At 36.6% G+C, this 20,641-nt stretch overlaps 1 protein-coding gene across 4 annotated transcripts in view; it reads right to left on the bottom strand.

Moving 5' to 3' along the window:
* Positions 1 to 20,641, bottom strand: part of NBAS (NBAS subunit of NRZ tethering complex) — a 189,549-nt gene that overhangs the window by 89,397 nt on the left and 79,511 nt on the right. For 2 of the 4 annotated variants that reach the window (XM_074820083.1, XM_074820081.1), the window contains 6 exons: positions 20,513 to 20,611; positions 14,186 to 14,353; positions 13,481 to 13,594; positions 13,106 to 13,235; positions 7,749 to 7,825; positions 7,091 to 7,228 (listed from right to left, as the gene is read on the bottom strand). In XM_074820083.1, the coding sequence (XP_074676184.1) occupies positions 7,091 to 7,228; positions 7,749 to 7,825; positions 13,106 to 13,235; positions 13,481 to 13,594; positions 14,186 to 14,353; positions 20,513 to 20,611 (726 nt within the window). The remainder of the gene's footprint in view (positions 1 to 7,090; positions 7,229 to 7,748; positions 7,826 to 13,105; positions 13,236 to 13,480; positions 13,595 to 14,185; positions 14,354 to 20,512; positions 20,612 to 20,641) is intronic. The other 2 variants (XM_074820084.1, XM_074820082.1) reach the window with 2 other exon arrangements.

Below are 20,641 nucleotides of genomic sequence, written 5' to 3' on the forward strand. Positions count from 1 at the left end.
GTTAGAAGAAAATATCTGGGAAGCTTCAGGCCAATTAGGTAAGTTACACGCTTTCATATCACCATGACCAGATGGCATTCATCCCTCAGTTCTTAAGGAACACAAATGTGAAACTAGGTTAAATGGCAGGCTAAGGTGCATCAACAAATGTTATAAAAAAACCACTATACCAGAGTGCAAGTCCCATCTAAAAAGGGGATCCTCATAGGGATCACAGACCAGCAAGTTGCATTTCCATCCCTGGTAAGATGGTGGACTCTAACAAAGAGTAAGACCACTGAGCACATGCATTAACAGAGCTTGGTGGGAAAGAGTCAACGTGGCCTCTGTAAAGAGAAATCCTCTTTGTAGCTTGCTGGAGAGTTATGAGGGTATCAATGAGCACATGGACAAAGCGAATCCTGTGGCAAAATATACACAAATCTTCCAAAATTCTTTGACAGGTTTCCCCACCAAAGTCCAGTCAGAAAACTTAAGTTTCAAAGAGACTGGAAGAAAGATCATATTATGAACTGAAACCAGGTGAAAGGGGAGGTGAAACCTTAGTGATGACTTTTCAGATAGGGGTGAGCCAGCAGCAAGTCCTCTAGGGGCAGGTTTTGAGACCACTTTTATTCAGAATCTCTTATCAATGACTTGGAGAAGGAATGAGCAATAAATATTTAAGTTTTCTGATGATACTAAACTCTGAGTTATTCAAATGTCATGCTATATATTAAGATTACAGTGTTTGGCCTACTTTAGTATTTTAAGAAAGGAAAGAAAACTTCTCCCAATCAGTTCTTAGTCTGCCAGTTAATTTCTCATTCATGTTGTCTTCCCCCACTGTCCTCCTTCTCGCTGGTTCTCCTCTCCATCACAGATTCCCCATACGTGCAGGAAGGCCAATGGGAAAGAGAGTAGTGCAGCACAGATTCAAGAGAGTATAATTCTCATCTCTCCCAATTTTGCTTTTGGAACCATCAGATATGCACTGGACTTAGAGTAAGGAACTAAAAGAAGTAGTGCCTCAAACATTCATTGACACAGAAAACCTCAATGATGAGCTGTGGCCTTTGGATTAGTCTAAGGAATGTCCCCCAAGGAAGGAGTGTATTGAAAGATGCACCCCCCCACTCCCTTGCAGTTGAATGACAAACTCCTTAGATAAGCCTCAGAGGGGGAAGACATGGACTGAGTGAAACCAGGTGTTTCCCCTGAAGCACAAGTACCACTAAGCCCGATACTCTTGTGGCTCTATTGTGCAAGCCAGACACCATGCTTGCCTTGCTAATGACTTGCTAATTAGCTGGGCAATGACCACCAACTCAACTGGAACTCATGCTCCATTTTTTTCCTCATCTCTCATGGATATGAGTTTGTGGAATACCTGCCCCTCCTCATCTACTATGCTAATCAGCTGATAAGATGAATTTATAAGAGGCAACAGAAACTTTGCTGTGTGTGCACCCACCACCCAAGATTACTAGACCTGAGACAATGCTGGAACCTGGGGTGGTGATCCAGGTTTCTTTGACTCTTTTTCTCTTTCTTTTTCCTTCCTTTCCTTTCTTTTCTTTCTCATAGATTTATAAGAGACCACTCTGCTTATTATCCTTTCCCAAGTTTAAATTGTTCTCTACCACAAGTAAAATATTTTAACTGGTCGTTTGGTGTCGTTTCACCTTAATTTAACCAGAGGGGAATCACAGAACCGTTGCGATTCTCTGGGCTTCCAGTCCAGGTAGTGACACTTAGAAACAGAAGCATATGCCAAATGAGATAAATTCTTCCTGCCTGCCCCCCCCCCCCCCCCCCCCCCAATATTAATGAGTAATAGTATCTGAACATGTACAAGGAATCAGCCTGGTATACAAAAAGATAAGAAGTGCTAGGCATAAGCATGAACAGCAGCATGAAAAGGAAGTGGAGCAACCTCCCAATGAAGAAACTTGAACTTGATGCAGAACGTACAACAGAAAATTCAAACAGTGAAGTAAAGAGGAGAAATTACACTGCCAAAGGAAATTTGCTAGTTTTCAGCATCACTAATCAAACAGAAGGAGGGAGCCAAAGAAAAGACAAGGGCTTGAATCAGGACTTAAAATAGTAATAAAAGAAGGTCATGGTTTAAGTCCATCATAAGCCAACAATAAAGAGCACTACCATTTTACCATCTACAATAGACTTAGTGCTAGCCACTGAATTTATGGACAAAAAGTTGAATGTTGAGACAGAATGAAACAAGACTGTGACATGGTTTGTCAGTTTTGCATGTCAGTGTTAATAGACTCCAGTAAAACTGCATGTACACAAATCCAATTGGAGATTAAAAATGTATATATTATTCCTAGTGAGTCAAGTTAATAATTTAAGAATGTGACAGGATACTATTATTAAACACAAACCAACATGCAACCATTTAACAAGCATTTGATTTCCAATGAGAGATTACCTCATGTGTATGGACTTTACTACTACCTGTCATATAATACAGTGCCTATAATAAGGGTACTACAGTGCCGTATAATAACAGTAAAGCTATTAGACCTCATACAACATGGGTAATGTATCTGATAGCCGGCAAGATCTGTCTCCCTCCCTCTTCCTCTATACAGCCTCCTTATACAATATTTATTTCCATTTCAAATGGAAGTCTATTTTCAACATCTTACATTCAGAGTATTACCTAAAGCTGTAGCATAAGAACCATGGCTGGGAGTTCTGCTTCTCTGGCTTAATGTAACTATTTATAATTAAGGTTAACATTATACAAATAAGCATCAGAACTGCCTTGGGAGCCAGGTCAAGCCTGCAAAATGAAATCCTGTAAGATCAGTGAAAACTTCTACATATTCAGTCCCAAGTTCAAAGAACTCTTCATTTGACCTTGCCTTCATTAATGCATAAAAAGATAAACACATATCAGCATGTAACAATTTAAAAACTGTTCTACATGCTGTTTTTCCACCTACAGGAAAGGAGATGAGAGAGAATAAGACACACATGACGTATTTGTCACAGCCACATAAAGCCTACAGATGCCATTGTAGTGAGGCCAGTACAGAGACCTTAAATACAGTCCTGTGAAGGCAGATATGAATAGACAGAAACAATGGTCTAACAATGACAGGAATAAAGAGAAACAGCACAGGAACTAAAATACACAATGGTTGCAATACAGAGAGAGATAGAAAACAAAAACAAAACCAGAAAAACAACCCTACTTTGCAGACAGTGAATTTATGTGAGGTGAAAGCAGACCTAATTCTGCCTCTTACAGGGAAATTGATAGAGGCTTCCCTACGCAGCAAGCAACAGAAAAGGGAAGCAGGTTAAGTGCACAGAGCACAAGTTCACTGTATAAATGCACCCTCTCACAGAGTGACTCAAAAGCCAGTTATATCAGGCTACTTAACTCTGTGCAACTGAACTCCCAGCTTCTTCACCAACTCTAGGCTGCATCAAAAGCATCACGGCGGAGAATCGCTGAGGTTACCATTTCAACATATTGCCAGTTGCAATCAAATTCATTTTCTTGAATGAAAATAACAGGTAAGGGAATAAAACAAAAACCCAAGAATTTTCTGCTAACAGCAACTGTCCTCATCTGCTATTAACTGCAAAATTCCCATTCCCCTCTGCAACTTAGCAGTATTTGTTAGAACTGTTGCTTGATGCTCCAAGAAAAAGCTTGCCCCCCAGCTAAGGTCAGTAAAATACCCCTCTCCAAAACCACAGAAACACTTCAGCATTAGACTATTATCAAGAGGACAGGAACATAACATATTAATTAACCATAGGGCAATTAAACTTTTTCACTCCTTTCTAAAGTAAACAATCCCCCAGATGTATTTATTCTGGTCACTTATCAGATCAGGAGGACAAGACAAATGAGGAGATAAACTGTTAACACCAGAAATTACCCAGCAAATTTCTTGCTCAGCTGTACAGCTCTTCTCCTTCAAGACTGGGGCAGTGAGCAGCAAATCAGAGTGGCAGTGGGGAGACAGCCTTGATGCAATCCAGGTTCAGCAGCAGCCACAACACTCCTGTTATCAACACTTCTAGCCACAAATGCAAAGCGCAGCACCATAGGGGCTACTATGAAGAAAGTTAACCCCATCCATGCCAGGCCCAGGACCTAAACCAAAAATAAATACAGCTTCTCAAAGGGTAATGAGTGTCCTCACACCAATGCTTTCCACAGCCAGCCCATTTCTGGAAATTTTGTTCTTCTCTTCTGTCTGGTCTTATTCTTACAGACCTTTAACTGTGGTTTTATTTGGTTGTAGAGCTCCTTCAACATCTTCCTCAGGATAAAAAAACTAATATAGCTCAGATGCCCTAAACTATATCTATTATGTTTATATTATTATAACAACTAAAATTCAGAATTATCTCAGGTACAAAACTAAAGCAGTCCTTTACAACCAAATCCCATTGGTTGTCCTTAAAACAAAGTAATAACTTCATCAGAAATAGAAATTATCAAGCTGATTTCCTTTTGGACATCAACAGTACAAAGAAGTTAATAAGAATTTCTGGCAATTTATGATTCTTTTCATGTGCAGGTATCAGCTGTCGGTATTTCATGTCACAGTAAGAGAAAAAAAAAAAAAATCAAGCCTTCATGCAACAGATCCAATCATTCTATCAACATATCTTTCTTGTCTAACTAGCAAGTCCTGAAAGTCTGTCTTAGCCACTGGAAGAGGAACTCCCCCCACCTCCTTCATTACCCTTATAACATATCTGTCATTTTCATTTTAAAAGCATTTCTCCCATTATACCAGAGGTACTCATGTACTGCTTTGAAAGATTTATACAATATTATTTTAAAATAAACATAGGTAGTGTAGACTTCTCCACGATTCTATACAGATTCTTATAAATTCAGACAGAGTTTTCAGACGGGATACTTGATTCAATGGACTAGAGAAATCACACCTACTGTGACTCAGATGCTGTTAAACAGAAACATATGCTCTACGATCTCGAGGATCCACCTTCTAAGCATGTGGCTGAAGTGCCAGATTTAGATCTTTACTGAATATGTAAAGGTTTAGAACATGTGGAAAAAAAGGATTGGTTATACAGCTTCACCCACAAAAACGCACTCAGTTATCCTCTAAGAACAAAGTGTATCTTTGAATTATACAGTTAAAGGACTTAGAGATGCATTTATGTTTTGAAAAACAGAAGATAAAAAGGTGATACAAGACACTAGTGGCATGAGCTAGAAGACAATCTACTATGAAACAACATCTACAACTGAGTTTATCATCTTCATAAAAGTGTGTACCATAAAGTGTAAGATTTTTTTTTTTTTTCCACAATACTCTTAGGAAACACAAAAATAAAAACCGTGGCTGGATGTATTGAGGAAAGCAACTTGCAAGCAAGGCCATTCTTTATTACCAGCATCTAAGATGTACATTTAAACAAATGGCTGTTTTGCAATGGAAACTGAGCATTTAAGTCTGGGTTGCTTTTTGGGGGGAGGGGGGTGGGGAAAGTACTTCTTTTGCTCAAAAGCACCTGTTTCTATTTCTCCTTTTCTACTTCAGTGAGATTCCCTCACTGGATACCCTTGGAATTAGTAACAGTAAATGTATTCTCCTGTGTTGTTTTCTTACTGGGCATTCAAGCCTCCTCCTTTTTCTTGGTGTGCTCATCACTCAGGATATTCTCAGGCAACTCTTTTCAAAATCTACTGCTTAAGAGTAGTACTTAAAATACAGCACATATTCTTTTTTTGCAAACAGCTTAGAATCTACTGCTTATTATAGTCACGTACAGTATTTTACAAAGATGGAACAAAAGAACTAGCCAAAGATCACATCAGTAAGTGACAAACTACACGATGCTGCTGGTAAGACTTTTCTTATTAAATTACAATTGGAGTAGAAATAGTTCAACCTTTAACATCTCTGTCCTCATTCTTATGACTTATTCTTTCAAAAGGCTTCATAGCTCTTTGTATAAAATAAGACTGTTTAAAGAGGCTAAACAAAAAAAAACACCCACACCCCACATCTTTTTTTCATCAAATGTGTCTTGCAGTAGGCAGACCTAGGCTCAAAGAAAGCTATTTAACAAACATGAATGAATTCCTCTCAACCAACGTATTTTGCAAGTCCCACAAATTTCAGTTGTGGCCTAAGTTTTCCTTTAGCTTCTAAACTGAAGATAGTAGAATGCAAATCTCAGCAGGAACATCAAAGGCTGACTAATTGCAGAACTGGGTAGATATCAAAACAGTCTTTCCTCTGTAAATCAGAAGTCATTCTGGACACGTAAAAAAAATCTCCTCTCATGCCATGGTGGTGATCAGTGGTCTCTCTTTTCAGAAAACTTGTCACCAGAAGTGTTCTTTTAGCTGTAATGCAGAGCTAGGCTGAAAACCAAACAGTCCAGAGATCTTCTGTACAGGAGGAAAGAACTGGTGTAAACTCAGAAAGTTTCTTAGAGTGGCAAAGAAGAGTTTTTACTCCGGTATCTTAGAAGGAATGGCAACTGGTGCCTTACTCAACTTTTGTACATCACCTCTTTGATTTAGTTTGGAGTTTACCATGTAATTGCTTTAATCACAGGTGATGAAGAAGCAGCACAACTGCGTCATTTCAAAAAGAGACACTTGTCAAAAGAAATCAATAAACTCATCAATGAATGAGAATGGATTTTCAAAACATAAACCGAAATACAGAACAACAAACCCCAAAGAAGGCTATAGAAACTTTTTGAATAGCACCATCCTTGTTTAAATGGACACTTGACTCCTCCCAGGAAGTACTATATTGTATCAGTATTGCAAGATGACAGGATAGACTATGCTTATTATTGGTCAGTGTTTATAAGCTACTCTGAAGACTGATATTGCTATTACCTATAAATGACACTTGATATTGTACTTAAAAAACTCTTCCAGAAACTGTGAAGTACTCATCTGTTTACCGCACTGTAGAAGAATAATTACGCGTAACTTAACAGGCTGCTCACAGTGTAAGTTAGATCAGCTCCTTAACAGGCTTAACTCACGTATTGGCTTTTTAAAACAGCTTTAATGCTGCCATTAATGAATATGGTTTTAAAAAGAAAGAGTACTAACCCTGTAGAGAGGGTGGCATTTGTCCTTGAAACATGGTGCCAAACGAGCATAGATCTGCAGGCTATAGTAATAACTTGCCAGCTGGAGAGATAATGCAGAATGTAATTGCTTTTCAAAGCATTTGTTGGCATCTACCACCTAGGAGAAAAAAGCATTAATTTAGATGAAAGAATTAGCAAGCATACAACATTAAGTGCACAAACTTTCTAAAAAGCTACTTGCTGTGATTTAGAAATAGCTCTGACTATGGTTTTCTGGCACAGAAGTAAATCAGTAACCTACACACATAGATAATTCTACATTATGATGTTTTCTTCCCCCCTTGCACAAACACCTAATCAAAAAGATTTTCCAGTTACAGCTGCTTCTATACCACTAAGTTATCCATATTTCTGAGTTACATTAGGACTGGCAGTCAGGTGGTCCAACTACTATTTTAAGTAAGAAAATGTGTCTTTTCACCAGTGCCATGCTCATAAGCCTGTCCAATGGCATTTGTTCAGTTTCCTTTAAACGCACTAGCCCAATCTATAAAAGCGTGGATTTAAATGAATTCAAATACTTTGATTTTAAAACCCCAAGGAAATTACATTTTCTTATTTGAAATTCTATGAATAGTCTGTCCTGGCAAACACATATAAAATCATCATCAACATACCTGCGGCAGTGCAAGTAGATAGGCAAGAGACAAGGACATATCATTTGGTAAAGCATCACTTGCCAGTTGTAGCAGAACTGCAACACACAGGGAGCAGAAATAAAGCTTTGATTACTGACCCATCTAGCCTTGATAGTTAGCAAATGAAATGTTTTCAGTGTAACCGTATTTTATTAGACACTAACTTGAAGCACTCCATATATCCTTAATTAAACACTTATCAGTGCAATCCAGAAACAGATAATATGTAATTAAACTGCAGCACAGCTTTACCTTGACTTCCAGGCAAAACGTTTGATGCATTAACCAAACAAGAATGAGACCATGCCGTAACAGATGCTAAACAAAGCCCCTAAAATATCACCTGTACTGATTTATGACAAGTAAATCTTTTGCTTGTAAAATCAAGGCAGTAGTGTAATGTTGTAAGCATTCAAAGTTACCAACCAGAAGAACAGTACAAAATGTCTTCTCTTGAAGCCTGAGCTCCAATTCACTTACCACTGAACATAACAAGCCATATTAAAAACTTCTGTCTTAATAAAAAAAAAAACCAAACAAACAAAACCACCTGCAAGTGGGATATGAATTTTAAACAAGATCAGTGAAATATCAAAACCAGGTCTGGCCACATACTGCAAACAGAAATATCTGCACAACATAGTCAAAATTAATGCATCAAAGAGTAATTATTCTGATTATAAAAAGATACACTTCTGGTAAAATTGACACAGAAATTACCTGCTTTTCCTACATTATAGATACCAAACTTGCTCTTTTATTTAAAAAATCCACTATATGTTACATTACACAAATAGGAGAACCAATACACTTACAATGTGAGTGCCCAAGATTTGTTAATTAGTAACAAGATCTCTCTTTCATGCAGTTATCTTCTGTACTGAAGTCAAGCATCACTGTGGTTGCTACAAACGTTCCAACAACTAAAGAATAAGGATTCTCGTGATCACTTAATATTCATTTTTGAGGGTAGAGAACACAGATTATTAGTCCCAGGGACAACTTCAAAAGTCTTACGAACCAGTGTTTGGCTGCTGACTGGGTTTAAAACACAACACCTGGATCACAAATTGCATAAGGAATTTTAAGCATACCAAGAAAATAACCTTATGGTTTCCTTTTTTATAGATGATATTATAATTATTATTATTATCATCACTATAATCAGAAGAAGGCATCTTGCAGCAACTTAGCTCTTTAAGTTTTAGGAAATCTCAAATACCTATATTCTCACATGACACAAACTGCTCTTGAGAGCACGCTGGCAAGAAACCTGACTACTGTACAGATACAACCCCTCAGTGCATTCTTTGTTCTGAAGAATGATTTATACAAGGCTTGAATGACCAATTACAATTTCCAGATTATCATTAATTTGCCATCAACCTGAAGTGGATTTACATACTGGCCCTCAGTCAGATAAAAACCCCAAATTTCCATGTGACAAGTCATCGCACAGGCTGTCTACATGGGAATACATCGCAGTTACTGCAAATACAAGCCTGTCCAACAGCACCTATGCTCTATGCTTCAAATCGCTTTTACCAATAGTTTCTTGCTGCTGACAGCTTGTTTCTCCTACATTCAAAATAACCTGTATGCTGTCCAAGCAAAGATAACAGGACTCAAAAAATATCTAATATTAAAATCTTGATGAATTAGTTTGCAAAACTGGTATTTCCTACTCTAAGCACAAGCAAAGTTACTTTACATATTCTTACAACCAGCTCTAGTCGAACAGAAAAAACTGGGAGGAGGGAAAGAAGACTTTGGGCTCTACACTCTTCTCCCTTTCTCTGGAAAATTAATGATTGCAAAGCCTCGGGAATAGGTAATAAATTCTGGGTTCTCATCCAACTGAACAACCCCAACATAACTGCCCCACTAGCAAAAGTTTATTTTCACCCTTCAGATAGCAATCATGACATAACACCAATACAAGACCAGAAAACAATTTTATTCATACTCTTTCATCAAGCTCAACCCAAAGGCATCCCAGTTGCCAGAATGTACTTAAGAAGAAAGACCTGCCTCCATCATCATCCCTTCTGAGAAAAAAAATTCCTTGTACTGATTCAATAAATATAAGTTTTCTGTGTGCTTGTGTGAAGAGGTATGTTCATGTATCCATATATAGACACCTACTTTACATACACAAAACCACACGTGTATACACAAAGACTAATTTCATACAGTTTTCTGTCTCCCAGTGAAGCTCTACGGAATTCTCTGAGGTCTAACAGGGCTGAGTTCAAATCACAGGCTATGGACATTAGCAGGATGCCATTTTGTCCTCTCACACGTTTTCACAAAATTTACAGGAACTTAGCATCATTTCAGACCACTGCCAAATTTGAAATTTGCCAAACAGATTAAATGTTACAGGGTTGGCAAACCAGGGAGGACAGGCAGTGACAAGCAGAGAGCCAATGCTGCTGTTCCCACAAGCAGCATTTCCTTAGGGAAACACAAAAAAAAAAAAAAAAAAAAAAATTCCCGTTCAGGTCTTTATGCCACAAGCCTGTTTGGAAGGTAAAGTAGCGAAGAAAATGGTTTATTTGTGAAAACTAGCATTTATCAATACCTAGGAAGTTTCAACTCTTTCCATGCTTTTTTCTCTGAAAAAAAATGCAAAAACTGCTTCAAGTCTTCAATTGTTCATTTAGCATGTGATAAAATCTCACTGAACTTAAAAGTAAATTTTGCAGTTATACAGCCACACCTGCAAGCAATTACAAAATCATGGAAAACATTAAGCTATTCTTTGTTCTAAAACTCCTGAGGATTAACAGGTATGACCTACCTACTTGTGTTTACTTAGAGTTTAGTACCTAATCTGGTTACAACTAAATGCAGCCATCAATTGTGGTAACTTTCTGTTCAGATCTCATCTTCAACCTCCCCATCAAATTCCTAAGGACTATGGAGAAAGTTAACTACAGTTAAGCAGAGATGCGCAGTACTGCATTGGTCACACTAAGTCTGGATGCACTATAACGGCACAGCTGAGGAAAGAGTGTTTTACTGGACCCAAAGTGATGGTGCTACCCCTTCACCTGAAAATGCTCAGTCTACCACCTACATCCAGATAGAGGGAACAAGAAAAGTCGAAGCCCAAGGCTTGTGGCCCTATCAAATCCACAAAAAAGAGCAGCAAACATTATCTTAAGTTTTACCATGCAGGCTGCCTCTGGGGAAAGTGTTTAGTCATTCCCTCACACCTGGAGCATGACACTGCTATGGTAATAGAAACAGAGTTTGATGCATACTTCTAAGCTTCTAAGACAATGTGCTAAGTACAACTGGGGTTTCTTTGTTCAACTGCATCTTCTTCCAGGTTCATTGATTCTTCTAAAGGAGCTGAAACCTGATGCTGTAGCTGTCCTAGAAGACAACTAGAAGGAAACAAATGGGATTCAAACTTGTCAGCAAAATCAAATGAAAACTGCCATGTTTATTAGTTACTAGCATAGCAGCTAATAACTCATATTAGCATTCATGTTTCATATGGCAAAATCCTCCCAAAACCTTAGAGTAAGCCTAAAAATATGGGAAAAACATGAACAATAAATGTGTGATATCTGCATGATTTTTTTAAATTTTGGCAGCATGCTATTAATATGCACATTTTCAAGCTCCACAATCCTGAAAGAGTTAAGTCATTCTAAGAACTTTCATGGGAATTGATAAAGCAAAGCATTAAGAAGGGGGAAGAGGTGGGATCCAATACTGTTAATCCAGGGATAAATGCATTACAACTAGCAAATTACCAATCCATCCATTTACAGAAAGCTGTTACGCTTACATGTAACAGCTCTGTTAACTACCAAAAGGTGTCATACAGCAGGACTGCTGAGTACAGAACAAATACAGCTCAGTTTTCCGGAGGTAAATAGAGCTCTCAGTTCCACAGCAGTTGGAGGGACTTGTAAATGAAATTCAGACTGACTAGAGAATAAGAGTGGTGAAAGAGAACAGAACTATTAAAGTGGTAAAAACAGTAGTTAGCATACTTAAGAGGAGGAAGACAGAGGCTCAAAACTACAGCTGGAATCTAAAATTTATTTTCTTCTTCAAGCAAAAGTCCCCAAAACTGAAATTTCCATCTCAAAGATGGCCACTGAATTGTAAACAACCTGTTCCAAGTACTCAAGTTGGAGCAGGAAGTATTAGCAAAGTTCTGTCAACTAACATCATTTGCCCTAAGAAAGCAGTGAATACTTTTTAATCCTTGCCTCCCCCTCCTTTAAGACACAGTATCAGAGCTAGAAGCCTACAGGCTTTCAGCATGCAAGAATAAAGATCGTAAGTACTGATTTAAACTATTTTTGCATTAAAAGAGCATGAAAGAAACAAAATGTGAACACATCCCCATTTATAAGCTGTGCTGACCTTTTCTAATTCAGAATGTTATTATATTACAACTGTACAGGTTGTCTATAGAAATATCACATATCTCAAACTACTGAATTGTATACTTGTAAGACAAATATGCTGGCTTTCACTAAACAGTTGAAATAAAACTGTGTGGCTTATGAAGAAAGTCTCACTTGAAACTTTCCTCATATCGCAAGTGATATAACATACTCATTTTTCATGGCAGAACTTACCACAGAGTAAAACATAATACAGACATCTTCCTTCAAAAGACACTAACGGCATGTAAATATTTAAACAGTTCATTTCTTAAACCAGCAGGAGACAGCCAAAAGTAAAGACAAACAATCACAGGGGGTTGTGTGGTATGTTGTGGGTTTTTTTAAAAAGTGAAACTTTCAGCTAACAAATTACTCAGTACAACCTATAAAACGCAGAAATTTCAGGGGATGACAAAATGTTCTAACGATTCCTGAAGTTGCAGTTAAGCATTAGCAAATAAATTACTGTAATGACTCTGCAATACTGAAGGCTGTATACACAACGTCACAGAATCTGAGCAAGTGAATACAGAGGCAAACATACAAAAAACATTAACACTGGGTTGCAGATTGCCATTTCCATCTGTGCATGGTACTATTCAGGAAACCTTCAACAATTTTTCTCCCCAGAATGTTCGTCTTTTTCACTCCCCATGTTTCTGCTTATTGAAAGTCAACTTTCAGATTTCTAGCCTTTACTGAGCAAGACCTTTTAAAAATACTACTTCTATTGAAAACTCTGCAGCTAGTTCTATCAAGACTACTTACCAACATCAGATGTTGAATCAGATCACAATTCATACAAAATACCCAGACAGCACTTCAGATCATTCTGTGCAATTGTTCATATTTAAACCCATCCATAGATTCTCCTATATTTACTATATACAGTAAATAGAGGAATGAATATACACGTACCCATACCTTCTGTAGTTGGAAGTAGGTCTTTTCCTTCGCTCTTTGTTTCTGTCAGTTTCTCTGTTCTCAGCAACACTTCTGCAAAGCTTTCTAAAGAATTGTTCTGGTATGTGCCATAGCCGATTTCAGACTAGAAGTAAAACAAGATAACTGACACATGCGCGCTACACCCTGCAGTTATATTTAGTTCACTTGCATCAGATGCAATTATCTACCTCGGTTCCTGCATTTGCTTTTCTTTCTGTTTATGTCTGGATTTTTTCCTACTATTGCACAAAATTTCAAGACACACAAATAATCCAAAATCCATATTTTTACTTAATTATAAAATGTCAACAAAAAATAACACTTCAGAATTCTGTAACAGAAACTTACTTCTGCAACATATGGATCAGCAATTAGAGACTCATAAAACGGATGACAGCCTTGTTTTTCCACAGTGGCGTTTTCTCCAGGCCCACTTTTTAATACATCTCCAAATTCTTGGCCCTGGGAAAAGTAAGTATAGTTGAGCATAGTTGTAAAAAAGCTCATTAAAAAGTCTTTAACTGTTCAGAAGGGAAACAACTGTAAATGAAAATATAATTGAATTCAGTGGGGAGCAAGATAGGAGTCATCTTACATAAAGCAATGTTGAATGAGGTCCAGTATTCTTAAAAAAGGAAAGAGAATCATGCTCAAAAGTAGTATCAGAAAAACTAGCATCACAAACATTATAGAAAATCCACTGAAATAGAGACGGTAGAAAAGAGAAACTGAAAAGGAACAGCTTTGAATATAAAATGACAGTATTTAAAGAGTGGGCTTCACTATGCTTTCTTCCCCAAAGTTCTGCCAAATTTCAACTATGCCTTTTCACACAAGGCTAAGAAAGCAGGAGAAAACAGATTAGAAAACAAGAAAAGGAAACACCTTTAGATCTGTTCTTTTACTGGGATTTGCTTGCAAACAATCCTGTGATGCCTCTAGTTCATTTACTGATTTGAGGTCTTCAGTTATATACCTACAAAGGAGCCTAGCTGTTATACTAATGTATCAGTGAACCTGTAAACATCTGGAAACACATCAGTTATCCCTTACATGTAATGGTCGAAGATAAGTTAATGATCTCTTCCACCACTGTCCATCACTGACAGCATGCAGCATGGCTTTTGTTGTCATAGTTGTGTTAGACAACACCTTCATGGTTTTTGAAGTTGTCCAGTACAACAAATCAGCAGACTGGTTAGAGGAGACGTTGCTTTCATCCTGTGAGCATAATGCAACACACAATGGCAAGTGTTAGACTCATGCTTTAATGAGGCTAATGACCTAAATGACCTTTAATGAGGCTAAAGCCAAATGCATTAGAGTTCAGGCACACTATGTTAAGAACATATTTTAATGATCATTAATTTAAGCAGCAGCTGTCATAAAAAACAAACAAAAAACAAGTTAAAAGTGATTTAGAAGTTTTCATCTGAAGTGAGTAGCATGATCAGTAGAACATTTTGCCCCTTATTCAACTATAATCTCATTTCCACAGACAATAGCTGGTTTTAATTCCAAAGTTTATAATGGTAATGCTTTACATAATTGTTGAATGCTTCTACTGTTAAAGTAATGATGTCTCTACAAATGAGGAGATTGAGCATGCTAAAATTAATCTTCAATAATTCAAGAAAGCTGATAATAGAGTCAGTCTTGTATTTGTACAGAGGTAGCATTAATTAAGTTGAATTCTCAGTAGGGTAAATGGTGAAGAGATGCAAACATTCATCTCCACACCGAGTGAAAAAGTATCATCAAGATTTGAAATTCTGCAGTCAGCACTTAAAAGGTACTGAATACAGCAAACCTAAAGACTGCAAAGATGAATCAAGACCCCAGCCTACTCTCAACCCCAAACTGCTTCTGTAATATGTGCATGTGTATGTCTACACGTTATTCTGCAAAATGTCTTCACGCAGTCTCAGTAAACTCACATGTAAGTCTATTCTTAAAAGTAGAAGACATGTTCCACAAAAGGAGCTTTCTATACCAGCTCTTCCTATGTAGAGCATTTAAATAACACCCAGAACATCCATGTTGGTTGATCTGTGCTATTCCAGTCCTGAAAGATTTGTGTTAATAGCAAAGCTTACACATTACAAATAAATATATAATTAGCATGCTAATGTAAACACACTGTCTTCAGCAATACAAAATACAAATATTTTCCTTCATGCAGCAAATTTCAACAGCTTTATATTCAGCGTTTCTCCCTAACAACTCTGTTATTCATTTCCCCACACACTGAAGTGTATTGAAATAGAAAAATTCTACCTGTATAACTGACTGTGAGGTATTAGTTTACAACTTACTAACTCATGACAAAACTTCAGGCATCAGATAAAAAGGATGCCAAGTTATGCTCATATGAATTATGTTCCACCATAACTTCAGTGACAAAGCACGATAGCTTCAATAAGGCAGAATTTCACTGCAGACGAACTTATTTTAGCACCTTTTACTGTAGCATGCAGTAAATCACTACCTCAAGCTGACCACTGAGGTAGCAGGTCCATCTTAAATCCTTTTTTCCATTAAGGCTTCAACATTTTTTTTTTCAAACTTTCCTGAAATTATATTCTGCATTTCACAGACGCACCCCTCATGAACTAACTGGCTAAACTGGAAATTTCAGCTCTTACTTCACCAAATGAAGAAAGAGCACGCCAAGTACAACATGCCAGAATTTTTATTCCTCCGAAAACTAAAAAGCAAGAGAAAATCCTAGGTCTGGTAGGGGAGAGCGGGGGAGAATTTCTTGTTTGTGGTTTTTAAATAAACCATTCCTGGTACTTAGTACAAAAGCTTTTTGTAATTTAAGTGTTATATACAGAATACTAATTTCTCTCTCCACCTCCATTTTCAAGCAGATGCTGCAAGACACCTAAAGGATTTTTCATGGGGAAAAAAATAAAACAAAACAAGCCAAAAAAAATCCACGCCCCCCAAGTTCTGAACTGCATTTGAGCAAAACACATTTTTTAAAATAAACTTCCTTCAGCAGTGTGAAACCTAAAGGGCTAACTAGCATGCCAGTGTGTATGCTTTTATAGCTCTACCGTTATCAGATAAACTCTATTGATTTTTTCTAAAGAGAATTTCAACTCTTATGAGTAATTACAGTCTTTTCTGCACAAATAAGAATTGTTTTCTGAAAAGCCATTCCTCTGTATACCTGGAACAGCAATACTTTCAGGCTATAACTTTTTGCTATCCTGAATCAATCTCTCATAAAATAAATTATTTCTGAAAGATTGATGGAGATCCCATTTTTGGTATTCCCATTGGAAAACAGGAATCTAAAATAGTCTCTTATACATAAGAATTCATATTTATTCTACATTTATGCTTTGTGCCTTGAAGGGGTTTTTGGAGGGTTTATTGGTATTTGGTTTTTTTCTTTTTGTAATGTGTGTTACAGCTAATGAACCAGTTATTGAAAACTCCAGTCCTGTAAAGATAAACCAGACCCTGGATGAGAGCCTAGGGAAAAGATTCAGTTCAAGATGACAACACTAGAATTCAGGTGTCACTGGATGTCTAAGCTCTTATTAGGGCTATAATGTCACCGGAACTGAAAAAGTAACCCAGCCTTAAGCATACACAATGCATTTGATTCAGATGCTTAAACACAGACTTTAACGACTAAGATATATGGCAGTAATTAAGATATCTACTTAACACTTGTAGATCTGACAAGAGTACTCCTAGACTTTTTGGGTCAGTAGCTAAAGGACAGGTACTTAGGGCATCTCAAATTGTTGATATCTATGATTAAGTAACTAAACCAAGAACCTAATGGCTGATTAACTGCATTATTTCCTATGCACAACTGACTAGATCTCCACTGATTACAACAGGGGTTTAAATAGTGAACGTAAGAGTTCCACGTTAAGATTTTTCTCCTTCTCTGTAGAAGAGTTCAGTGACACTGTACATGAACAGGATTCCTTCGGGAACTACAGCTACCTCTTCCTATGAGAAGAATTCTAATTTAGTTATTACAGAATTAAAACCAGTACATTTACTAAGCCAGAAAACACAGTGCCAGTTATTCTGAAAATAAAAAATAAAATTATTTGAAAAAAAAGTCACATTTCAAACAGCAGGTGGAGAGTTATTTTTGCCCTGAGGTTCCAAAGAATTCCTGTAACCTGAAGATACTCTCCTCTAGAAATTATGTCTGCTCTCCTATCAAAGAGTTTGTTTTCAAGGAAACTTGAAACTGTACATTTCTCTTTTGCTGATGTGCCACTTTACACTAATAGAGCTTTTACATTCAGATATGTAAAAGATAATGATTTAACTTATAACAGACTTAATGCATGTTTTAAGTATTATGCAGATCTAACATAATGTCAAGAGCTCAGTTATAAGGCAATCAATGGTTATTGTTTCTACTGTTTATACACAACAGCATCTTAATTTTCTCACTGAAATACTCTGAGAAGCACAAGACCAGTTGTTGAGGCATTTGTAACATACAATAAAGAGAAAAAAGGTGGTGACTGGGGAAACTTAACATTTTGCTTAGAAATAATCTGCTGTATGGAGTCATTGGCGTTTCCAGAGGGTAATCTATCCCATGAGTTCAATCAACAGTGACAAGCTGGCAATAAGGTAATGAAGTACGTTCTTGTGCAAATGCAGTAGCTCCAACAGAATAATTACATGCATCTTTATCATAGCAATAAGGAATTTCCTTAAGAGTAGGAACCACCAAAAACTGAACCACCAAAGACTGACTGGTCACTATGACAGCAATGTTAAATGACACACTTTTATGCAATCTGTGAAGATATGTAGCCAGCTGCTATCAAGATTTCTACAAGTTTCATGGGGAAAAAAGTTTCAGAGAAAAAACTTAAAACAACAAAAATGAAACGATTCTAGACATTTCAAGAGAGGAGGTCAAGAGAAGAATGATTGACAAGTATGACCAGCTGGTGATGTACACTGGTATAATGAAAAAATTGGTAGAGGCAACTAATGATTCAATATTAGATGAAGGTAAGAAGAGGTAGAAAAAGGTCACTAAAGCTTTGAAAAGGAAAATTTATATACTTAAGATGGGTATTTTTAATACAACAGAGAATGGGATGCCCAAACACGTGTATGCTAGAAGCAGCTTAGTTGATATAAGGAAAATTACATTTAGAACACCAATTTGAAAAGGTATTAATAAACGAAAGAAAAAAAAACATTTGCCAACTCCTTAAGAAAAGGATGCTCTAAGTTAATCAGAATATAAGTGAAAAAGAAAAGAGTAAAAAGAAAGGGAAAAAAAATCTTATAGTTTGTTTTTACTTTGAAGAAACTGAAATTCTGTGCAAGACAATAAATGTGAAGCATGAGGAATTAGATGAAGTGGAACTATGGGGATTACAGTTATGGGATTCAGTTAAATCAGAGAAACTGAGTTATTGAATATATTGCGTTTCTAACATTTCAGATGTCTCTAACAAAGGGAGGGTTACACAGTCACTAAATTCTTGGCTATGTTTCCTCCTGTGTCATTGCAAGACATAAAAGAAGCTATAAATCCCTATTAAGTCAACAGGGAGAGAACAAAAGGACAGAATTAGCAAATATACAAAACTCATTTCATAGTATGACGGTCTGAAATATGGCACGCCAAGAAGCTGTATTAAAACAGAAAGAAAAAACCTCAATGCAGCAACATACAAACTTACCAGGTCAACTGTCTGACTACTTCCAATTCTAAACAAACAACCACAACTAAGGGAAAAAAAATGAAAGGTATATTGGAGAAAATAAAAGTGAATAATTTTCTGAATGCAAATTCCACAGCATAATGAAAATTGCTTGAGTAGATAATGAAGTTAATTAGTGAGTTTACTCAACTCTGATAAACCCCTGAATAAGTTTCTGAATCATTTATATGCATGTATAATTGTTCTGTCACAACACAGTCAATAGCACTACAGCATACAAAAGGTGATGCATGACAAATTTGTTATATACATTAAAATATTGCAAACATAGGCATCTGCAGCCACATCAGAAGGTTCCACAATTTTATGAACATCTACTTAATAATCTTCCTCTCAGAGAAATTAATTTACCAATTTCCAGAAAATATAAAGCATTCATGCCAGTGAAACAGATCTGTTCTTCATCTCTGTAACTCTTGCAGATACATAAAGCGTTTAGCGCTCTTCCTCTGAATACTGTTTTCAGTGCTATTTTACTTTCCTGCCAATCTGTGATATATATGCAAATATGTATATGTTTGTGTACATATGCATGTATGTATACAAAGTACGCATGTGTGCCTATACATACATAAAAAACATACACAAAATATGGACATATACATAGAAGTTAACTGTTCCCATTCTAATAACATAAAGGAGAGGTGTGAGCTTTTTAAGCCACATGGTGTTAAATATATCAAAGGCAAAGACTAGCATGTTCTATCTACAGCTGTCATTGGTAAAAGTTCCTCAAGGGTATAATGACATTAAGGAGGCTGCAACTCAGACACTTTTCTCAAAAAGCCAGACTATGCAACATGAACCCCCCCTTTTTTTTTTTTCTTTCTGTAGTCTTTATTTTTGAAGGTTTTTGCCCCCCCTCCCCTGATCTGTTTATCATCTACAGAAAAACTTAAACAGAAAACAGAGAAAAAGAATAAACTTAGAAGTTTCCACTCTGAGGATGACAAAAAAGACATTCCTTTCTTTCATACACAGGTAATTACATCTTCTTTAAAAAGAGAAATGTATTCGCAATTGTACATTTACAAACTTAAATTTGTTAAAATAATAAAAAATGAAAAGTAGAAAGAATAATAGTAGATTTCTTTTCCTTCTGCTCTGCCTCTATTTCCCATAAAACACTCAATGTTCCTTCTGATCTTACACATAAAAATGGTTTCACATGCATATATGAAAGTTATAAAACAGCAAAGAATTCATAAAATTCATGATGCATAGAACACAGGGGAAAAGTACATTTAATTGAAGACATTTTTTAACTAAATATGTAGCTCGAACATTTTCAAATGTTTTGCTTTGCAGTTGGGACCGATCAAAAATCAAACCAACATTAATGTATATTATTGCGCTAAATTTTGTTGCACTTTCTTCTTCTCCTGCCTCTGAGTTTATATTTTTTTCTATGGTGCTAAAACTGTGTAGGAAGAAACAACGAAAAATCAGAACAGACTAAGTATAAACACATAAGCAAAACCTTGAACTTAAAACAATCTAAAAACAGACATTAGTAGATATCTTTAATGTTGTACATTTGATCTAGTAAACAGGTAGATGTTGCTAAAAAGCCCAAGTTCAGCTCTTCAGCATAATGCAGAATAAAATCATTATTACTTTAAAAGCTCTATTTAAAGCTTACCTCTGTATCCTTACTGATCAACGAAGAAGGTCCTGAGATAGTTACATTCTCACCTCCTTCTGAAGGAAGAAACTGGCAATTCACAGCCTGATAAAGGATCTATAAACACAAAATAAGTATCTCTTAACA

Source organism: Strix aluco, chromosome 3 (assembly GCF_031877795.1).
Source record: "Strix aluco isolate bStrAlu1 chromosome 3, bStrAlu1.hap1, whole genome shotgun sequence".
Classification (NCBI taxonomy): domain Eukaryota; kingdom Metazoa; phylum Chordata; class Aves; order Strigiformes; family Strigidae; genus Strix; species Strix aluco.